The sequence below is a fragment of the Halichoerus grypus genome, chromosome 11, assembly GCF_964656455.1.
Source record: "Halichoerus grypus chromosome 11, mHalGry1.hap1.1, whole genome shotgun sequence".
Lineage (NCBI taxonomy): Eukaryota > Metazoa > Chordata > Mammalia > Carnivora > Phocidae > Halichoerus > Halichoerus grypus.
Window position 1 is genome coordinate 108101060 of NC_135722.1, and position 20305 is coordinate 108121364.

The following is a 20305-nucleotide window of genomic DNA, read 5'->3' on the forward strand; positions in this document are numbered from 1 at the left end:
GTGGTTAACTTTCTATTAATCAGAATATTTCATGTCCCTAATTGGACATGTCATCAATAGATAAACATCTATTCATGGGTTACAAAGAAAACTTGAGGGCGCTGGTGGGGTTGGTGGTGATGGGGATAAAAGTTATCTTCAAATGTCACGTACTGTCACATGTTTCAAAGGGATAGATAATTATGAGGGGGTGTCTGAATTATATGTCAACTATGTTTGAATATGGCTTGCATAAGCACCCTGTGAAGGCACTGTTTATGGGATGGATGACCTCTAAGATCCACCCAACCTGAGAATCTCTGATTCTGTGGCTTTCCAGTGTAGGGAACTGTTGGAGCTACTGGTTCTGGGGGCTCCTGTTAACATAACATGTTCCTACCACTATCCCCTTGATTTTATATTTCTTTTCCTTATCACATTTATTTGAAATATCATCAGAACATTCCTTCCTCCCTCATTTTTCTTAATTCAAAACTTCCTTTATTTTCTTGGAAACGTTTTATTTTCCCATTTTTTTCTAGGCAAATAAAATGCAAAGAGGTGACTGCAGAGAGAGAGAGAGATAGAGATTCTGTGGCCACTCTTGCAGGGAACACCAGGTTAAATAAGGATTGAGGTTGCTTTGCTATAGGAATTTTTAGAGACTTTAATATACTAATGTACACTGAACTCCCAGGAGCCAGATAGAGTATGCAGCTCTAGAGAACGGTTTTAAAAGGTTGTTTAAGGACATCTTTCCTATAGCTTTACTCTGTACTCAGTGCTTTCCTTAACTTTCACACCCATTTCACACTTTAGTTGCTTTAGTGGCATTTTCTTATTTCTCTTCAGTGTCGATCATCTTTACCCACAATAATAAATCAACTAAACCACTTGAGGCGTATTGAAGATATGTTCTGTCTATAATTTTTGCGGCAGCACCTTACTATTTAATAACGTCAGCTAGTAACTTTTTGGTCATGAGTTCTAAAATTTGCCTGTTTGTAATTCTACTCAACAGATAAAATTGTGGTTAGTTAAATATAGAAGACCTAAGACCCCAGAGTCACTCTCTTTACTTTTATTTCAGGAGAATGTTTTCCTGGTCGTTGAGCTTATTTGTTTCGTTCTATTTCCAACAGCTTAGTGCTCCAGAACCACGTTCTTATGAAGTGGATTCAGAGTGAGGACAAAGATGTAAGCAGAGACCCTATCTTCATTCACAAATAATATCTTTTCTATGTAAACCCTTTACATTTGTTCAAGCAACTATCTCAGAAATTACTTTAAAAAACAAGCAAATGAAAGGTCATAACTAAGAGAAACAAAGCAGGAATAATATTCCTGTTCCTAATAAACAAGATTCTCCTACTTGGTGTCGGTATGTTGTATGGGCATAGCAAGCTCACTACGTAGCTATTTTATTCTTACAAAGACTATTATCCATAACTAATAATACTGTTAAATTTGCCAAAGGAAATTCCCCTCCCCTTTTTTTAAAACCCCAGTCAGATCAGTTAAACTTCTCAAAATCTTAACAAAAGTAATGGTGACTATGAATCTCTAAATTAAGTACATATCATGGTGCTTGGCAAAGTAGATATTAATAAATACCTTTAAGAATTTCTCATGATCACTACTTGGCATTACACACTTACTTGTTCATTGTGTGTCTCCCTCATTAAAATACAGGCTCCATGGAGCAGGGACTTCAGGGGGCTAGGACATTGCCTGGCCTATGATAAGCCCTCAATAAATATCTGTTATGTAGATGTCAGATAAATGAAGTGAAATACTGGTATGCATGAGACATGAAAAATGACGATGAAGAACCCATGCTCACTTGGCACACTACTCATCAGCAATCTGTCCCCCTTTCAGTCCATTCTCTACATTGTCACGAGAATTATTGTTCTTAAAACACAAATTGATCAGATCATGTCTAAAAATACCCAATGGCATTGAAATGTTATGAGGAATATACAACTACTTAGGAGACCCCGTGGGGCTCTTTGTAATCTGTCTTCAATTTGCCCTGAGCATCTTCTCATTTCCCCTGCACCTGATGTTCCAACCATATGCATTTGCTTTCCCCAAACATGTGGCTCCATCCCATGGCTCTGCTCTCCCACTGCCATCTGCCTTGAATGCCCTGTCCCAGTGTTTCATCCTGGGAAATTCTGACTCATCTTTCAGCATTGTGCTTTAGTCTTTATTACACCTTTCTGCATGGTGCTACATTATTTGCTTGCGTTCATCGCTTTTCCTTTACATTTGAAATTCCTTCAAGGGATGGATTGCAATTGATTTAACTTTATATACAGTGCTCGGAAATTGGTAGGTATTGAATAAATGTTGAATAAATAAGCAAATGGGTTGACGTTGTGTACATGTGTAAGAAAGGAAAGTGGTAGGATGGGGTGGGCAGACTCAAGAAGATGAGTTTCTCTTGTGTTACCTGCAAGATATTTACATTATTATGTCATTATAGTATATTAAAATATTTGGCCTTCAAATTTACATTATAACAATCAGCTGAAATAACCACAAAATTAATTATAAGAATAGAATTAAAGACATATTTTTCCAGTATATATTTTGTGGTTGTAAAGGAAAAGACATAGGGTAAGTATAGAGACAATGTAAACCTGGACTTGGAAGAACATAACAATCACTGGGTATATATGTGACTCTGGGGGGAAAAAAAAAAACCTTAAAAAAATAAAAATTCACTATGTACAATCTTGATTTTTCTTCCATTTACCAGTGATCATGTGGACCTTACTCTTTTTTTTTTTTTTTGTAAAAACGACACCATTTTAATTTCGTTCCATAATCTGATCTTAAATTTGGCACTAGTTGTGTTCAGAGAAAATCTAGATTATCACTAGGGAAGTTGTGTACAATCATGAGGAGGATTCAGAATGGATTTGTGTTACTACCTTTCTAACTAAATCACAGTGATTAAAAAGATGCATCACTTCATTCATTAGCAGGTAGTGCACTCTATTACTGAACTGTTTAAACTCTCCAGATTTTATAAAGGGCGGTTATATTTATGTTTACAAGACTCAGAAGAGTGTCCTCAAAGGTATTGTTGGTTGCATTGCTTCCTTTTTGTTAATTTCCCTGTCTTTTAAACATTTGAAGAGTAGATGCAAAATTCTAATGAAATAAATTATGAAGTTATCCTCTATTTTCTACTTAATGAGGAATATTACTTGCCTTTCTCTAAACCATAGTAGATAAGTCTATGCAGCTGCTTTCTACTTAAGGCTAGAAAAACTAACTTATTTCTCTAAAATTATCAAGCAGATTGTCCTTTATCTTTTTTTAAAAGAAACTGAGTTTTTGAATGTTTGTGTCAACAACAATAATGGAAACTATTCCAAGAAGTGCTCTTGGAGCATCAACTAAAACAAATTTAGTTGAACACAATCAATGCCTAGAATTTACCATTCTTCCAAGACGAAAGTACTAGCATTCTGACAACCATATTTTCCTTCCTCTTCAAAAAACTTCCATCCTTTGCTTTCTTTACTTTTCCCTTTATTTATTTATTTATTTATTTATTTATTTATTTATTTAATAAGAAAATGAGGAATTCCTGCAACCATGGTAATGGTTGCTAAGAGATAATTAGAGACCCCTTTCTAGCTTCCACCAAATTCCATTTGCACTAGTCTGACTGAGATCTGTAAGGATGTTTCTGTTTTCTATGAAAACAACAAACCCAGTGCATTATAATGGGATTTGCACATTCAAATCAATTCAGCTAAAAAGAAAGATTAAAGAAGTAAAATTCCCCTTTTTAAACACGACCTCACATCTGTTAAATTTCCCCTTACTTTGTTGAAGCTCCTGACTGAGCAGAGCTCCATATGCAAAAGCAGCTTTATGAGGAAGCAAAGCAACAGTTCTGGCAAGGCTCCAGTGTGGGAAATTGCTGATACGACTGCCTTGCTGTAGTAATTCCTTTCTTTGAGTGCCTGGTGTGTTCCCATTTCCCACTGCATCTCACTCATTGTTACATTAATATATGGAAATGAAACTCTTGTGCTCTTTCAGCCAATACAACAAACACCAGAAAACCTAGATTTCCCACCATCTTTGGCAGGTGAGGTCTTCTGGACAAGAAAGCTTCAGGTAATTGAGGGCTTCCCTCCAGAACCTTCAAGTGCTGCTGGCTGCTCGCCCTTTAAACGCAAAAGAGATTCTTCCTGCCTGTGTCTTCAAATGAAGCTCATTCGGACTTTCATTTATTTGACAATTATTTTTGACCCCCTTTCATATCACTGGGGATATATTGGTAAATGATAAATATAGACCCTGCTCTGAGGGAGATAAGATTTCCGCAACAATGATAGGTAGCTAAACATAATAGGAGGAATCCGTATTCCTGCTACCTCGAGTCTTTGATTAGTGTTCCACTCCAATTTCTGCCTTTGTCCCCTAGCCAATTTTTATCACATAGAAGGAGTCTCCGCCTGCTGAGCTTTTCCAGAACTCTGTGCCTTTGCAGTTGTTTCTGTCTGGAATATCCTTACCCCTCCGCTGTTCCTGGGAAAATACAATGCATTTTCAATGTAAATGTCTGCTTTCCCTGTGAAGCATGTCTGGATTATACTGAGTCACCACATTTCCTGAGTTCCTGACACATGCTGTAATAGGTCTGACTCTGAAGCCATCAGGAATTGTCTGGCCACTCTGCTCATGTTTCTGAGCCCCCAGCTTGGGTGTAAGCATGCCCGCTGTAGGGGCCACCTTTGCTCATCATTGTGCAGCGCCACCATGCCTGGAATGATAGCCGCCACACAGGTGTTGAGTGGATGCATTAGGAATCCAGTGCAGGACCGTCCTGTCTCCACTGCTGTCGGAATGCGTGCTGCTTAATCCTTCCGTAGACCATCAAATAATCCAAGCCATTCTCTCCAGTGATGAGGGCTCTTCCGTAGTGACTACTTCTCATGACTGAAGCTAGCTTTCCTTGTCTCCGTGCTTCTTTTTGTCTCCTCTGGCTCTTATACTTTTGTTTTTGAGGATTTTTTTGGGGGGGGGGGCGTTCTTAGTGTGAAAAAAAAAAATGACCCTATGTCATCAGCCAGGAAAGAAAATGTTCCTTTCCTTCTAGATCATGACTCAACCACTTACGGCATGCGCAGGCAGGCTCTTTAAGCCTTTGGCTCTTTTCGATGCTTTATTCAAGTCAGAGATGTTTTTGGAAGTAGAGGTGGGTAGAGTTCTAGATTTAGTGCAGTTGCTTATGTTAGAGACATCTGAAAACATGTAAGTGCAGATTCTAGATAAACAGACATTATCTGTTGCCATACGTTAGGCAATTTGCCAAAAATCCTGTCTGCACCTGACTTCTCACGTGGGTGGTACTAGCCAGGGAGGAAGCCTTGGACTTAGAATTAAGTTAACTGAAGCCGTGTGCACTTTTCACCACTTGGGTGCAAATGGCCACATTTCTGTTTGTGAGAAATTTCCCTCTTTCCAATTGGTTGTGCCCCGAGGCAGGATTACTGGTTTTCTCTGGTGAGGCAATAAACCTCTGAGAGGTCACTCATGGCTTTTAGGCTTTTTTGATTAATTTGCAAACAGTATGGGAAGGTCACCGGCTTTTGCCAATTATCTGAGAGTCCCATTTTGTCTAATGGAAACCTGAATTTCCGTTTTATAGAGTGGATGGGGGAATATTGCTGAAAGAGGCACCAATTACATTTGAGGTGTGTGATAAAGAGGCAGTTTGAGATGCCTGTGAGCCAGTTTCTCAGTTCCTTTGTTAAACGGCTCTTTCATCCTGTGAGGTCAGTCCTTGTCATCTTCTCCCCATATGGACTTGGTGAGGCTCACATCCATGCAGGCATGTTCCAGTTCTCTACCGAATGCCTCTGATACCATGTATTCGGTAAGAACCGCACCCGTAACAAAATCCCGAGGCATTATGAGATCCTTGATCACTTTCTACGTACCATATTTCTAAAGGAAAGAATGCATTTTAGTAGGATTTTAGCAAATGCTTTTGTTTTAAACCTTGGTTAGCCAGAGAGGCGTTCCTAACTAGAACAGAAAATGCATCTGTTTCGCTCATCACTTTATCTTCAGCAGAGCCTGGCGCCACACGTGAAGGGGGCAGTCAATAAATATTCGTAGGATGAATGAATATACAGAAAGGGCCACTTGACTGAGGTTTTACTCTATGCTTCCTTTCAAGGTGAATCCCATGTGTAAAATTATATACTCCTTCAGGATCAAATGCAATGATCAGGAAGTCTTTACCGGAAACAGCGTTACTGACTTTTAGAGCGATCAAGATTTTCTAAGATCATCTTGGTCTAATGCCCCTTATTCAGAATAAGAAGTAGAATCACAAACATTAAATTATTCCATTTACTTTTTAAAAATAAACAACTGAAGAGTTCTCATCCATTTCTTCAAAAGTGAAAATATTCATCTCTTTTGGAAACATGATAATTTTGGGGATATGAGTCAATTGAGCAAAGAAAAGAGGTAACAGAGCTCCCCCACCACCTGTGTAATGCCTGTATTCCGGAGGAGGAGCTGGGGGTTCTAGGGGAAGGGTTTCATAGACTATAGGAACACAGAAATATACCTGTGTGACCCCGGAGGGGGAGCTGGGGCTCTACGGGAAGGGTTTCATAGACTATAGGAACACAGAAATATACCTGTGTGACCCTTGGTTTTTGTTTTGTTTTGTTTTGTTTTTTGCTTTTTTTCATGGTGGACTAAAATGTGTGAGCAACCATTAGCCTTAAGTGCTATTTTGCTCAAATAATTTTTGAGGCTAGGAAAACAGTTAAGATCAAGTCTGTTGTTGCCTTTTTCTTACTGGGTTAAACATATGAATCCGTCTGGTAGTTCAATATTCAACTGATAAGGTCTTAGAGTTCCCTCAGGACTCTTTGCAAGTAATCGAGTTCAGGATTTAAAACTAATGGACATATGTGAAAATAAAATAATATATGAAAAGGCTCCTGCTATAAAGCACTGATTTTGATATGAAAGTAATTCTTTTGATTCAAGCTATATTATTTTTAACTCTTCTATAAAATAATTGACTGTTGTCAGAGGAAGAAAACTAGGTAAGATGAATACCGTTAGTGTCCAATGAGGTATATTAAAGTAAAAATTGACACTTTCAATAATTGATCACAAATTCAACAAATATTCAAAAAGTACTTTTAATTTTTTTTTTCTGAGTTATTTTCTGTAGATGAATGGACCAAATTGCCCAATGGAGTTAGAAGGCCAAAAATGCAAGTTGTTTTATTGTGGCCTCATACAAACAATATGGCAGTAAGTCTAACTTTGTCGTTTTGTTATATTTCTATTACCTTAATAGCTCAGTGGGTAATATTTATATAAATTGTTCCACTTTTTCCTATGATGTAATTTAGGATAGAAAAATCAATATACCTTAAACTACATTCTCAAATAGTTGTTTTGAAACTGATGTTTTGAGATGTTGGAATGGCTAACTACTATTTTAAACAGCAATCCAAGGAAGGAAAACTTCCAAACTCATTCTATGAGGCCAACATTACCTTGATTCCAAAACCAAAGACCCCATGAAAGAGGAGAATTACAGGCTACTATCCCTGATGAACATGGATGCGAAAATTCTCAATAAGATACTAACAAATCGAATCCAACAGTACATTAAGATAATTATTCACCACAATCAAGTGGGACTTATTCCTGGGCTGCAAGGGTGGTTCAATATTCACAAATCAATCAGTGTGGTACACCACATTAATAAAAGAAAGGATAAGAACCATATGATCCTCTCAATAGATGCAGAAAAAGCATCTGACAAAGTACAGCATCCTTTCTTGATAAAAACCGTCAACAAAGTAGGGACAGAGGGAAATACCTCAACATCATATATGAAAGACCCACAGCTAACATCATCCTCAGTGGGGAAAAACTGAGAGCTTTTCCTGTATGGTCAGGAACGACACAGGGATGTCTACCTTCACCACTGTTATTTAACGTAGTACTGGAAGTCCTAGCCACAGCAATCAGACAACAAGAAGAAATAAAAGGCATCCAAATCAGCAAGGAAGAAGTCCAACTCTCACCATTCACAGATGACACGACAGTCTCCGTAGAAAACCTGGAAGACTTCAAAAACCTGCTAGAACTGATCCACAAATTCAGTAAAGTCGCAGGATACAAAATCAACATGCAGAAATCTGTTGCATTTCTATACACCAATAATGTAGCAGCAGAAAAAGAAATCAAGGAATTAATCCCATTTACAACTGCACCCAAAACTGTAAGATACCTAGAAATAACCTAACCAAAGATGTAAAAGAGCTGTACTCTGAAAACTACGCAATACTTATGAAAGAAACTGAGGAAGAAACAAAGTAATAGAAAAACATTCTATACTCATCGATTGGAAGAACAAATATTGTTAAAATGTCTATGCTCCCCAAAGCAATCTACAAATTCAATGCAGTACCTAACAAAATACCATCAACATTTTTCATAGAGCTAGAACAAACAATCCTAAAATTTGTATGGAGCCACAGAAGACCCCAAATAGCCAAAGCAATCTTAAAAAAGAAAACCAAAGCTGGAGGCATCACGATTCCGGACTTCCAGCTCTATTACGAAGCTGTCATCATCAAGACAGTATGGTACTGGCACAAAAACAGACACATAGATCAATGGAACAGAATAGAGAGCCCAGAAATGGACCCTCAACTCTATGGTCAACTCATCTTCAATAAGCAGGAAAAATATCCAATGGAAAAGACAGTCTCTTCAACAAACGGTGTTGGGAAAATTGGACAGCCACACGCAAAAGAATGAAACTGGACCATTTCCTACACCATACCAAAAATAAATTCAAAATGGATGAAAGACCTAAATGTGGGACAGGAAACCATCAGAATCCTAGAGGAGAACACAGGTAGCAGCCTCTGTGACCTCAGTCACAGCAACTTCTTCCTAGACACGTCTCCAAAGGCGAGGGAAGCAAGGGCAAAAATGAACTATTGGGACTTCATCAGGATAAAAAAACTTTTGCACAGCAAAGGAACCAATCAACAAAACTAAAAGGCGACCTTCAGAATGGGAGAAGATATTTGCAAGTGACATATCTGATAAAGGGTTAGTATCCAAAATCTGTAAAGAACTTATCAAACTCAACACCCAAAAAATAAGTAATCCAGTTAAGAAGTGGGCAGAAGACATGAGTAGATATTTTTCCAAAGAAGACACACAGATGGCCAGCAGACACATAAAAAAATGCTCAACAGCCTCATCATCAGGGAAATACAAATCAAAAATACAATGAGATGCCACCTCACACCTGTCAGAATGGCTAAATTTAACAACACAAGAAACAACAGATGTTGGCGAGGATGCAGAGGAAGGGGAACCCTCCTACACTGTTGGTGGGAATGCAAGCTGGTGCAGCCACCCTGGAAAACAGTGTGGAGGTTCATCAAAAAGTTAAAAATAGAGCTACCCTACGACCCAGCAATTGCACTACAGGTATTTGCCCAAAGGATACAAAGAGATTGACTCAAAAGAATATATGCAGCCTGATGTTTATAGAGCATTATCTACAATAGTCAAACTATGGATTCAGCCTAAGTGTCCATCGACTGATGAATGGATAAAGAAGATGTGGTATACACACACACACACACACACGACTATTACTCAGTCTCAAAAAAGAATGAAATCTTGCCATGTGCAACAGCATGGATGGAGCTAGGGAGTATAATGTTAAGTGAGATAAAGCAGTCAGAGAAAGACAAATACCATATGATCTCACTCATATGGGAATTTAAGAAACAAAACAGAGGAACATAAGGGAAAGAAAAAAAAGAGAGAGGAAGGCAGCGCATAAAATAGACTCTTAACTATAGAGAACAAACTGAGGGTTGCTGGAGGGAAGTAGGAAGGGGATGGGCTGGAGGGGTGACAGGCATTAGGGAGAGCACTTGGGATGAGCACTGGGTGTTATATATAAGTGATGAATCACTAAATTCTACTCTGGAAACTATATTGCACTATATGTTAACTAACTACAATTTAAACAAAAACTTGAAACATTAAAAAATAAGCCCATTGAAACTCAAAAAAATACAGCACACATTTAAAAGTATAGACATGAAACATTAATTTACTCACCCTTTATAGAAAGAACTTTAGCTTTAATAAACATCTTAGTTTTGTTGTTGTCCTTATCATAGATTTCTAGTTACAATTTTGTTCTTATGGTAGTGTTTTGGGTCCCAGGACAGACTTTTTCAAGCAAACTATCTAAAGATATGGACAAAATCCTGCATTTTTAGCAAAGCTGACACCTCACCCCAGGTGATTCTTAAGCCTACTATTGTTTGAGATCTACTGCCTTAGAATATTTATAATTAAGTTAAAAAGATAATGTAAAATTCTTAAAACAACTAATTGTAATTAATTTGAAATTTCAGATACATCCTATAACTCTTCTGGGCAGTGATTAAAGAAAAGCGATGCTAAAAAAATAAACAGTAATACGTTTATAAGAACTAATTAGTTTGTGACATAAAAATAATTTGGAAAACATGTGCAGAAGATGAAGTGGTTCTCTAAACACAGTTGTCCATTCACAGACTTTAAGAGAAAATTGTGGGAGCCATTTCCATTATGTTTTTGAAAAATGATACGAATTAAAATATCCACAAAGTAGTTATTGGTCGCATGCCAATATTAAGTGTGCTCATCTTTCTATAATCTACTAACACATCCCCTTATCTTCATTATATTAACTTCACCATCTTCTGAAAGATAGCTACTTTGTTTCAAAAGCATTTTTCTGATCAAGATTATTTAGCATTTTACTTTTTTAAAAAAGGCATTGGTTGATTCTCTGCAATTGTTTTCCACTGTTACCTCAAATTATTAAAGAGGCTGCAGAAATATGGGGGTATTAAAGTACATGTAGAAACTCTCGATACAGTTTGGATTAGCTCTTGTGTTTGGATGAGTCAAGAGTAAAACCAAGAAACATTAAAAATGATTTGGCTTAAAGCTACAAGGAATTAAAGTATCGGTAGTAAAAAAAATCATATTAAGGATCAGAAAACATCTTTTCTTAGGGAAAATTTTATAGGACAATTTAGAGTATATTATGTTCTCATAATACAGGAGACACTGTACAATTGATTAGGTTTATCCTTGAGAGGCATTTTAAAGGGACAAAGTCTCATTATTACTATGCAGTCATGAGAGAAAAGAAACCTTTTAGAATCCAGCAAGAAGAGACACAGAAAAGGTAGACACTCAGTTTTCTAAGTTCTGGGGATCTATTGTACAGCACGGCGACCATAGTTAACAATACCGTATTATATATCTGAAAGTTGTTAGGAGAGCAGATCTTAAATATTCTCATCCCCCCCCCCCATCAAAATGGTACCCATGTGAAGGGACAGAATTGTTCATTCACCAGCCCTGCTATGGTAAACACTTCACAATACATTAGTGTATCAAATTACCATATTGTCACATGAAACTTACACAACATCGTATGTTAGTCATATCTCAATAAGGCTAAGAATATAAAAACAGTATTTTTGAGATGACAAAAAACACTGTCTTGTTCCCCTAAGCAAGATTTTATTTAAGGCTTGTTATTAGAGTTTATCCAAAGCGCTGGGGCACGCCGATTTTCCTCTTAGAAGCTAGCTAAGCCTCTGAAATGGGTCAGTGTGCTGTGGGCACTCCACTGCCTTCTCCAGACACAGTCTTTTAAGCACAGGTGCTAAGTGGAGGGTCTTTCTGAGCCTTCCTCGCCCTCTGACAGGAACTTGGCAATCCGGGCAGTTCTCAGAATTGACTGCTCTGTGGGATTCATGAGGAAGTATTTACAAAGCTTCAGCTGTTCACATCGAACAACTCAACTCTCAACACAGGGGTGGGAGTGAGAGGGAGGCAGAACAGAGTTTGAGCTGAAGTGACTGTCTTGCTTAAGAAAGTACAAAAGTTTTTTCTTGGATTCCATAAATACACGCTTAAAAATTCTATATACCTTGCTTGAATAGTTGCAAACTTATTTTTCTGGAGTCCCTCAGGGATAAAGCTGAGTGGCATACAGGTTTATAATGAATGTCTTCCAATATAATATAAATATATTTCTTCAATCAAGTTTTTTTCTTCTTCTATGAAAAGTTAACAGGAAGTGAATCTATCGTTTCCTCTTACAGTATAGATTGGCTTCACCAGACCTTGAAAAAGAAATACCGCATGCTTTTTCACTTTTAACTTTTACAAATTCTGATATAGTTCAGGAGGGAAACTGAAAGGCATCTAGTTTAGGGCCCTTCGATATGAAGGAGGAATCTCTGAAACATATTTCAGTTTTGCTTTTTCTATTTGAGTACTTACGTTATTGTTATAAATAAACCTACGAATTTCTAAGTTTACTACTACTACCAATCACATGATATTATTATGCAAACTATATGTAGCAAAGTAACCAACAAGACATCATGCGACAATGTTGCCTTAGCCAGAACTGCTCACCATAGGTCAGCAGGAGCACACATTTCTGAAACCACTAGGTGGCAATCATTCACTGCAATTTTGGCCAAATATAGCTTGAAGCTGATCGGGAGATGTAGGGTTAGGAGGAAGGCAAATGTTACCCATTATTTGATGATATTTTCCTATCATTTAACACAATAACAAAGCTCAATTTTACCTTTTCCTGTCTGCTTCAAATCAAATCAACGACTATTTATTGAAAGATTTATCAAAGGAGTCTTCATTTGTGAAAAGAGTTGAAAACCATCTTCACTGTAGTGGTAATGCACTGAAAACATCTAGAGGAAGATATGCTATGCACAGTACGCCATTTAACTGTCTTTTATTTCATTGCTTTACTATTTCATGTTATTAGTTCTCGTGTAGCTATTTTTCTGAAGGTTAGAAAAGGCACAGAGTCATGAATACTAAACCTTTCTAAGAGTCTAGATGGCATTAATCTTCAATTAATCTTCAAAATTGATGTTTATGAACGTAGGAGGCCAAGAGCTCTTGGTGATTCACAAAAGGTCCTTGCTATGGTAGGTCTTTAAAATGTGTGAGAAATCGTGCTCCTCACTGCACTGAGACCTGCGAGCCAAAATGGCCTCTGGTGATAAAGGATTATGATTTAGTCGTGGAGATGAATCATGGAATGAAAATTCCTGAACTCTGCACTTCAGACTAAATGGTTTGGAGAAAATATTGATGGGAAAAAAGTAAATCAAAAGTCAACTTTTTGTAGAAGGTCTATGGTAATAATAATATAAAATCCAGGACTTACCTGTTCTAATATGTTTTGAAGCCTCTCTATCTCACAGTCTATTACGAATTTCTTCTCCTGCCGTCTGTCGAGCTCTTCTAGAAGTTGCCTGTAGCTGACGTCATTAAAGTTTTCCACACAGATAGCGCTGACATGCCAACCATTCTGTCCTGCTTTCTCCATAATAGCTTGAAGTATTGAGTACCCTAGTGGGGAAAAAATCCAGAAGGGTTACTAAAAACATACTTTCACTCCTCCTCTTTAATAACTTATGCAGGCACTGAGTCTATGTCAACATTTTTATGCTGCAAATATACAATAAATGCTTAGAAACTTAAAGATCTGAGTGGTTTTTCCTTTCTCTTCTTGGGGCAACACCCCTTAAAAAATATTGCTCGAGGGGCGCCTGGATGGCTCAGTTGGTTAAGCGACTGCCTTCGGCTCAGGTCATGATCCTGGAGTCCCGGGATCGAGTCCTGCATCGGGCTCCCTGCTCGGCAGGGAGCCTGCTTCTCCCTCTGACCCTCCCCCCTCTCATGTGCTCTCTCTCTCTCTCTCATTCTCTCTCTTTCAAATAAATAAATACAAAAAAAATATTGCTCAAATGAAGGAAGAACACCATGCCTTGAATAAGCTCTCACAATCCCTCTACTAGAGAACATTACATTGCTTTAGACATATTTTTGATGAAATAAACCCAAAACCAAATTCAGTACCACCTGTAGTCAATAAGAATTTGATAAATTCTTTTTGTTAATTCTACTCACTGGACAGAATTAATTTTGATCAACTGAGCAAGGCAGTAACGACATGTTTGGGTTCAGCTATGGAAAAGATGATATTAAAAACCAATGCAACAGTATTTATTGAGGACCCATTATTGTGAATGGAGGAGGCATTATTATTTTTTCCCCCAACCCTCACCCCCCTTTTTGGGGAGAAGGCATTATTTAACTCTGTCTCTTAGCAGGGGGATGATATGGATTGCGGGTGAACTGAATGGCTACTAGGTGAGGCACCAGGCATTCAAACTCATGATCTAGTAGAGGAGAAAGACATTCAAATAAACAAATGCAGCTCAGTCTAAGACACTGTGACGCTAGCTGTACTCAATGTCCAGTGTTGGCCCAGGGGAAGGGTTGGTTAAATTTGCCTGGCTGGGACATGAGAAAGAGGAGGAAGAACTTGCACCAGGTCCTGAAGGTTGAGAAGACTCATCCAAGCTTGCTGAAAAAGGGAGTGTTCATTAGCTGGAGACAGCCTTCCAGAGAATGGGGTGATCTGTGCCCTGCTGTTGGTCCACATCCCTCGTATTCACCAGCACAGAAGGGAAGGGAGGTCAGTGTCTGGGTTAAGGAAGCTGGGGCAAACTTAGGAACACACAGCCCCTGGAGTGTTTCTTCATGCCAACACTGTCCTGAAATCTTGCTTTTTCTAGCTCTCAGTTTTCAATTGCGTGCAAGAAGAAGGGAAAAGTCTTTGAAACTATGAATAGCCAATAAATAAGAACTGGTTAGAATCAGAGCCTGGTAGCCAGTGATTTTTTCTACTTGGGGCTTAGCATAAAAAAAATATGCTCGTCCTCTTTAAAGAAGGTCTAACACTGATTTGAGCTCATCCTATGGCAGCTGAGGGTGGTTTCTCCCTCCCTTGGTCCCTGGAGTCAGAGTGTAGAACCAGGTGGATTAAAAGTGAAGACTTAAAATGAATACACAGCACTTGCAAGATAAGAGGGCATTTATTCAGGTTTCTGATTGGTATGAGTCTCTCAAATTCAAGGATTCTGATTTTCAGGTATATTTTCTACAAGTCAGAGTTTCAAACATTACGGATGCTTGGTTAATACCAACAGATGGAACTGATGATGAGATCATATGTGAAATATAAATTACCTGATATCCTGCCAAATGAAATACTGTGGCAGTCAGGATTCATTTCTATCTAACTGAAAAAAAAATTCCCCAAAGAGGAAGACAGAGGGCATGTTAATTATCCTGTAATTATTCTGGTCTATCCAGTGCTCCATTTAGTCTTCCCTTTTGTAACGCATGCCGGTAACCATCTTTTCGGATCTTACCTAGATTCCCCTCGGCCCCCACCCCAAGCCCATTACTCTTCCCCTGTTTGCTGTCTGACACCTATGTAACAGGATGGTCTGAGCGCTCTCTTAACGTACATGCTCATGCCTCATTTATTCTGTTACAGGGACTTGCTCTCCGATAGGAAGCGAGGCAGTGTTCATTTATATTCATTTTTGATACCTCAACATATTCTTTTAAAAAATTCCAATTGACATCTTACTCTCCCTCTTTCTCCTTTTATTTAGTGTCATACCAAAATAATTCAAAGACATTTCGTTTGATTTTTTTTTTTTTTTGCATGTCGTAAAAGATGATAAATACCGACCACACGCACCAAAGTAGTCATCCTGTGCCCTGGCATCAGTTCACAGCTGGCGTGATTCTTTATATATTTCCTTTTTATTTTTATTTTTGTTTTTGGCATCATGTGGCTATCAGGCTTCACATCACTACTAGACATCCAGGTTGTTATTTTCCTGCCTATAGGACCTTTACAGAATGTACAGCCACAAACCTTTGGATGAAATTCATGTATGTTCCCAGTTGCGTAAGAGATATTTCAAGATTCACACTCATAAAAGTATAATTCAAATTGAACATTCTGTTATCTGATTTGTCAGATTTACAAATGGCACTAGAATTGAAATAAGACAAAACCTTAGGACACAATCTTTGTTAAATGGCAAAGAAAGTTGGCTGCCTAAGAAGAACCATTAATCATGGGCAGAAATAAATGGCATCTTTCCGATGTGGTGCAAAGCACATGCAGTCACGGGGGGAAGCTGGGATTCTTTTATAGGCTATGTTTGATTTTCATATGCTGTCTTCTTCATTGCTACTCGGATGTGTGTGTCTTATTTATTTGCCAGGATAGTTGGGAATATATTGTGACTTGGAGAAAATACTGCCGTTGAATCTATGGCTACGTAACTTGGCTGTTATATAAACTAGAAAATCACAAGTCATGTCATACTAATTCTACATCCGGCTATGATTTGTATCTCCTAGTTATTAGAAAATCTGTAAGATATTGTTGGCCATGAATACTGTGTGTTAGGTGCATATCACAAGACTAATGGAGACTTTACTACCGTACAGGATCTTTTCAGTCTCGCTTCGACTTTAAAAAGCTGCCTAACATTTTAATTCAGTATAATTTATTGAAAACCTACTACATCCAAGATCCTTTAAGGTTTGCCAAGATAAAGACATGATTCTTGTCTCTGCAAGGAATTAACTATCTAGTCACTAAGTAACTAACCATTACACAAATTACAGTACTGTATAAACAACCAAAATAATTTTATTAGAATAGTGGTGAGAGCATACCATGGACAAAATCACATTACTGTATTACAATAAGTAATCAAAGGCTTTTCATAGTTATTAAAGAACAGTATCAGTTACAATACAAATACTGTTTAAAATGTTTTTATGCCATGTAATGACATGATCAGTTATGCTGATAATTGATCACAGTGATGTGAGCTGTACCGAATGACTGCCTCCATGCACAGCAACGATGTTCCTATCATCCATGGGGAATGACCTCTTCTGGATGAACAGCACCACCCAGAGATGTGGCTGCTACCAACACAAGCTGGGTGTTATTTATTTGATGTTCTCTCTTTCAAGAATTACTTGATTCAACTATCTGTACACAGAGGCGCACGAGGAGAATCAGGAGACATTTATGTCAGAGTGGACAGAATTTCAAACAGAGGGGAGTTATCGATAAGCTGTTAAAAAAACTCCACTTGGATAAAGACCGAAGCGCGCTCATAGTGCTTCTTACTTAGAAGTCCACTGGTGCGTTCACCGGAGCTCACCCATGCAGTGCTGGGTACAGAAGTCGTATTTCAGACGGCTGAGAAATTGAGGAGAAGATGAGAAGAGGTGAGAGTGTAGACGTTATCAAGGAGTCTCATCAGGATAACGAAGTAATGAGATAAAGGGTGCGCCATTATGATGAATATGGGATGGAGAAACTCCTAGGTCGTGGGAACCAGTATGAGAAGCACAGGGTGGAGAAACATCAAGGTTGTGGTGGTGGGAACCAGTGTGGAAAGGAGAGGACTGGGTCTGTCCCATGGGGGAGGGGGGGTTGTTGATGAGCTTCAAAAGAAGCAGCAAAGGGACACAGCAGCCAAGTATAAGCCCTCACGCCAACCTTCTGAGCTGCCATGCAGGTACCCACCACAACACTATTGATGTCTCTGGTCTGGGCACAGTTCCCGGCATCCCAGACACTGTGTGTACCTGGAAGTATACTCCATGCTTCATTAACCTCAGTCTTAGAGAGGAATGAGGTTCTGGAACCCTCACTCATTGAATGGCACCATGCTGGAACTGCCGAACACATTTAGCAACCATTTAGTTTGGATTCTTTCCAAAGTAGCTTAGCACCAAAATAACGTGTTCAAAGGCTCCTGTCTGGACTCCAAGGTCTCAGCACACAGGAGTAACTAACCTTGTAGCGCGGTTAAAATTATCGGCAGCCGGGACTACAGCATTTGTTCTCTGCACAGTTCAAGAAGGGCATAGTGAAAATAAACAAAGATCTTCTAACTGATACAGTTTGAGGCCAAACATGCAAACCTGATACAAGATGGAATGTCTTGAGTTTTCCCTTGTCTACAATCAACAGTAAAAACAGAAAATCCATCCTTAAAGATGGTCATTCTGGGTCCTGGATTTCCCCTAAAGCCTCTCGTATTTTCTGACAAGAACATTTACTGTTTCCTGAACCCGACATTCCAGCGTGCATATTTAATTCAAATGCCGTCTTTCAGGTAAATTTGGTAATCTAAATCTTTAAAGTTTCTGATAGTTGCAACTGAGCCTAACCCTCATGAATACAGGCACACGGCAAGTGTTTTCAACCACCTGCCACAGGTTCAAGGCCCTGAGCACCTCCCTCCAAGCATGCCCTAACACCACGGTTTTCTTCATTCTCTTGGGCTTTTCTAGAACCAGGCCACAGGAGAATTTTATTTCAATACAAAGAATGGCTGAACCTATTAATTTATAGAATCACTTGTTTCCATACGAGATTGATTTTTGTAGATAGACTCTCTATGGACTTCCTTGCAGTGCCCTGTATTTTCTTACTCTTCTCTGATACATACCCAAATCATATTCGTCTCCTCCCTCTTTCCAGTATCATTTTAGACCATTAATGTCTGTTTTCTATCCTCCAGCAACACTGCCCTTCTCAGATGTTCTAGAAGGTACCTCGCATCTCTCTACCTCAGTGCCTTTGCACAAAGCTACTGTTCCCTTTAAAAAAACTGCTTCCTTCAACTTTTGCTTTCCTTCATCTGTCAGAACAAATTGCAAACATTACTTACCCCCGACTAGATCACTTTCCCCTCTTAGCTCTTCAAGCTCTTACAGTTTTCTGTACATTTTTTTTAGTTTCTAACTATATACTTGAATGATGATCTGATTAGCGTCTTAGCCCTCCACTATACTGTAGGCTCCATGAAGGTAGCGACTATTTCTGTGCTCAGTCCTTCTTTGTCCAGTAGGTGCTCAGTGGATGCTCAGCAAAGAGTTATCTGAATGCATGAATGAATTAGTGGCAATTTCACAGACAGGAGTCAGAATGTTACAAGGCTTGGTGGTGAGAAGCAGCATGGTAGGTCACAACCAGGCACCTCAAACACTTTAGTTTATCTCGTGTTTGGAAGAACAAGGAGAATACGGACAGATTTGGTGTGGACTGCAGGAAGGGCTCCACAGGCAGCAGACATAAGCAGGAAAAGGTCGTGTCACTAAGGCTTTCTCTCATATCACAGAATTTGGTCTTTATTCCTCAAGGACTTCAGGAAGAGAATGACAAATGTGCTGTAGAGTGACCATTCAATTGAGGTGTGGGAAATACAGGGGACGAAAGTAACAGGAAATGGGAAAACCTGTTCGGAGGCCATATTGAAATAATCCAGGTGAGGTGACAGGGGAAGGACGACTCTACTTGGTGATCCATGAAACTTAAGGGATATGGAGGACAAGGATCAATCCGTTCTATTGGTGGTCCTTTAATCCTGTTTTCAGAGGGCAGTTACATCTTTTTTGATGTCCTGAAGAAGCACACACTTTTCCACTTGCATTTTAGATGTCAAGTGACTTCTGGTGATAAGGCCTGGCAGCCACCTCCTTTGTCACCCAAACCAGTAAGCTAGATTGACACAGGCTTGAGGAACCCAATTTCCTCTCTCGCTACAGGCAGCCGTTCTACAGACCATCTCTGTAGATCTTGAATAGTCCCTAAGAAAAAACTGGATATCTTTGCAAGTTTGCCTCCAGAATTGTTTATCTCCTCAGCACTATGAGCATTTATCAATATCTTTTTATAGTGGACCACCATCTCTTTTCATGCAAGAAAGGCATTCTTGAAAATTTTGCATAATTTTAAACTCCAATATCTAAAGACTAGTTTCCTATTCAGAATAAATGTCTGGCATGATTTCTATATGGTTATTAATTTGCCTCTAAATTGAGATTTTATCAATTTTAAATATCACACTATATAAAATTCACAGTTCTGATTATATCTGTTTTTTTATATCACACTATAAAAGTTCACAATTTGAACTTGCACTAAATGCAACTATCGTATTTTTTTTTTAAGATTTATTTATCCATTTTAGGAGGGTAGGAAGGGACAGAGGGAGAGGGAGAGAATCCCAAGCACACTCCCCCTAAGCATGGAGCTGGATGCAGGGTTGGATCCCAGGACCCTGAGATCAGGACCTGAGCCAAAATCAAGAGTCGGATGATCAACCGACTGAGCCACCCAGGCGCTCCAACCATTGTATCTTTATAAGCAGACTGAAATATAGATTTGTGAATTAACAGGCAAATCAAATAATGTTTGTCTCATATTAAGCATTTAAAGTACTTAAGACCTAATTTTGCACGTTAAACTTAC

General features: G+C 38.7%; 1 protein-coding gene across 7 annotated transcripts in view; it reads right to left on the bottom strand.

The window, feature by feature from the left end:
- GRIA4 (glutamate ionotropic receptor AMPA type subunit 4) overlaps nt 1–20305 on the bottom strand; it is a 369710-nt gene that overhangs the window by 95180 nt on the left and 254225 nt on the right. For all 7 annotated transcript variants that reach the window (XM_036103774.2, XM_078059068.1, XM_036103776.2 and 4 more), the window contains exon 4: nt 13313–13497. In XM_036103774.2, the coding sequence (XP_035959667.1) occupies nt 13313–13497 (185 nt within the window). The remainder of the gene's footprint in view (nt 1–13312; nt 13498–20305) is intronic.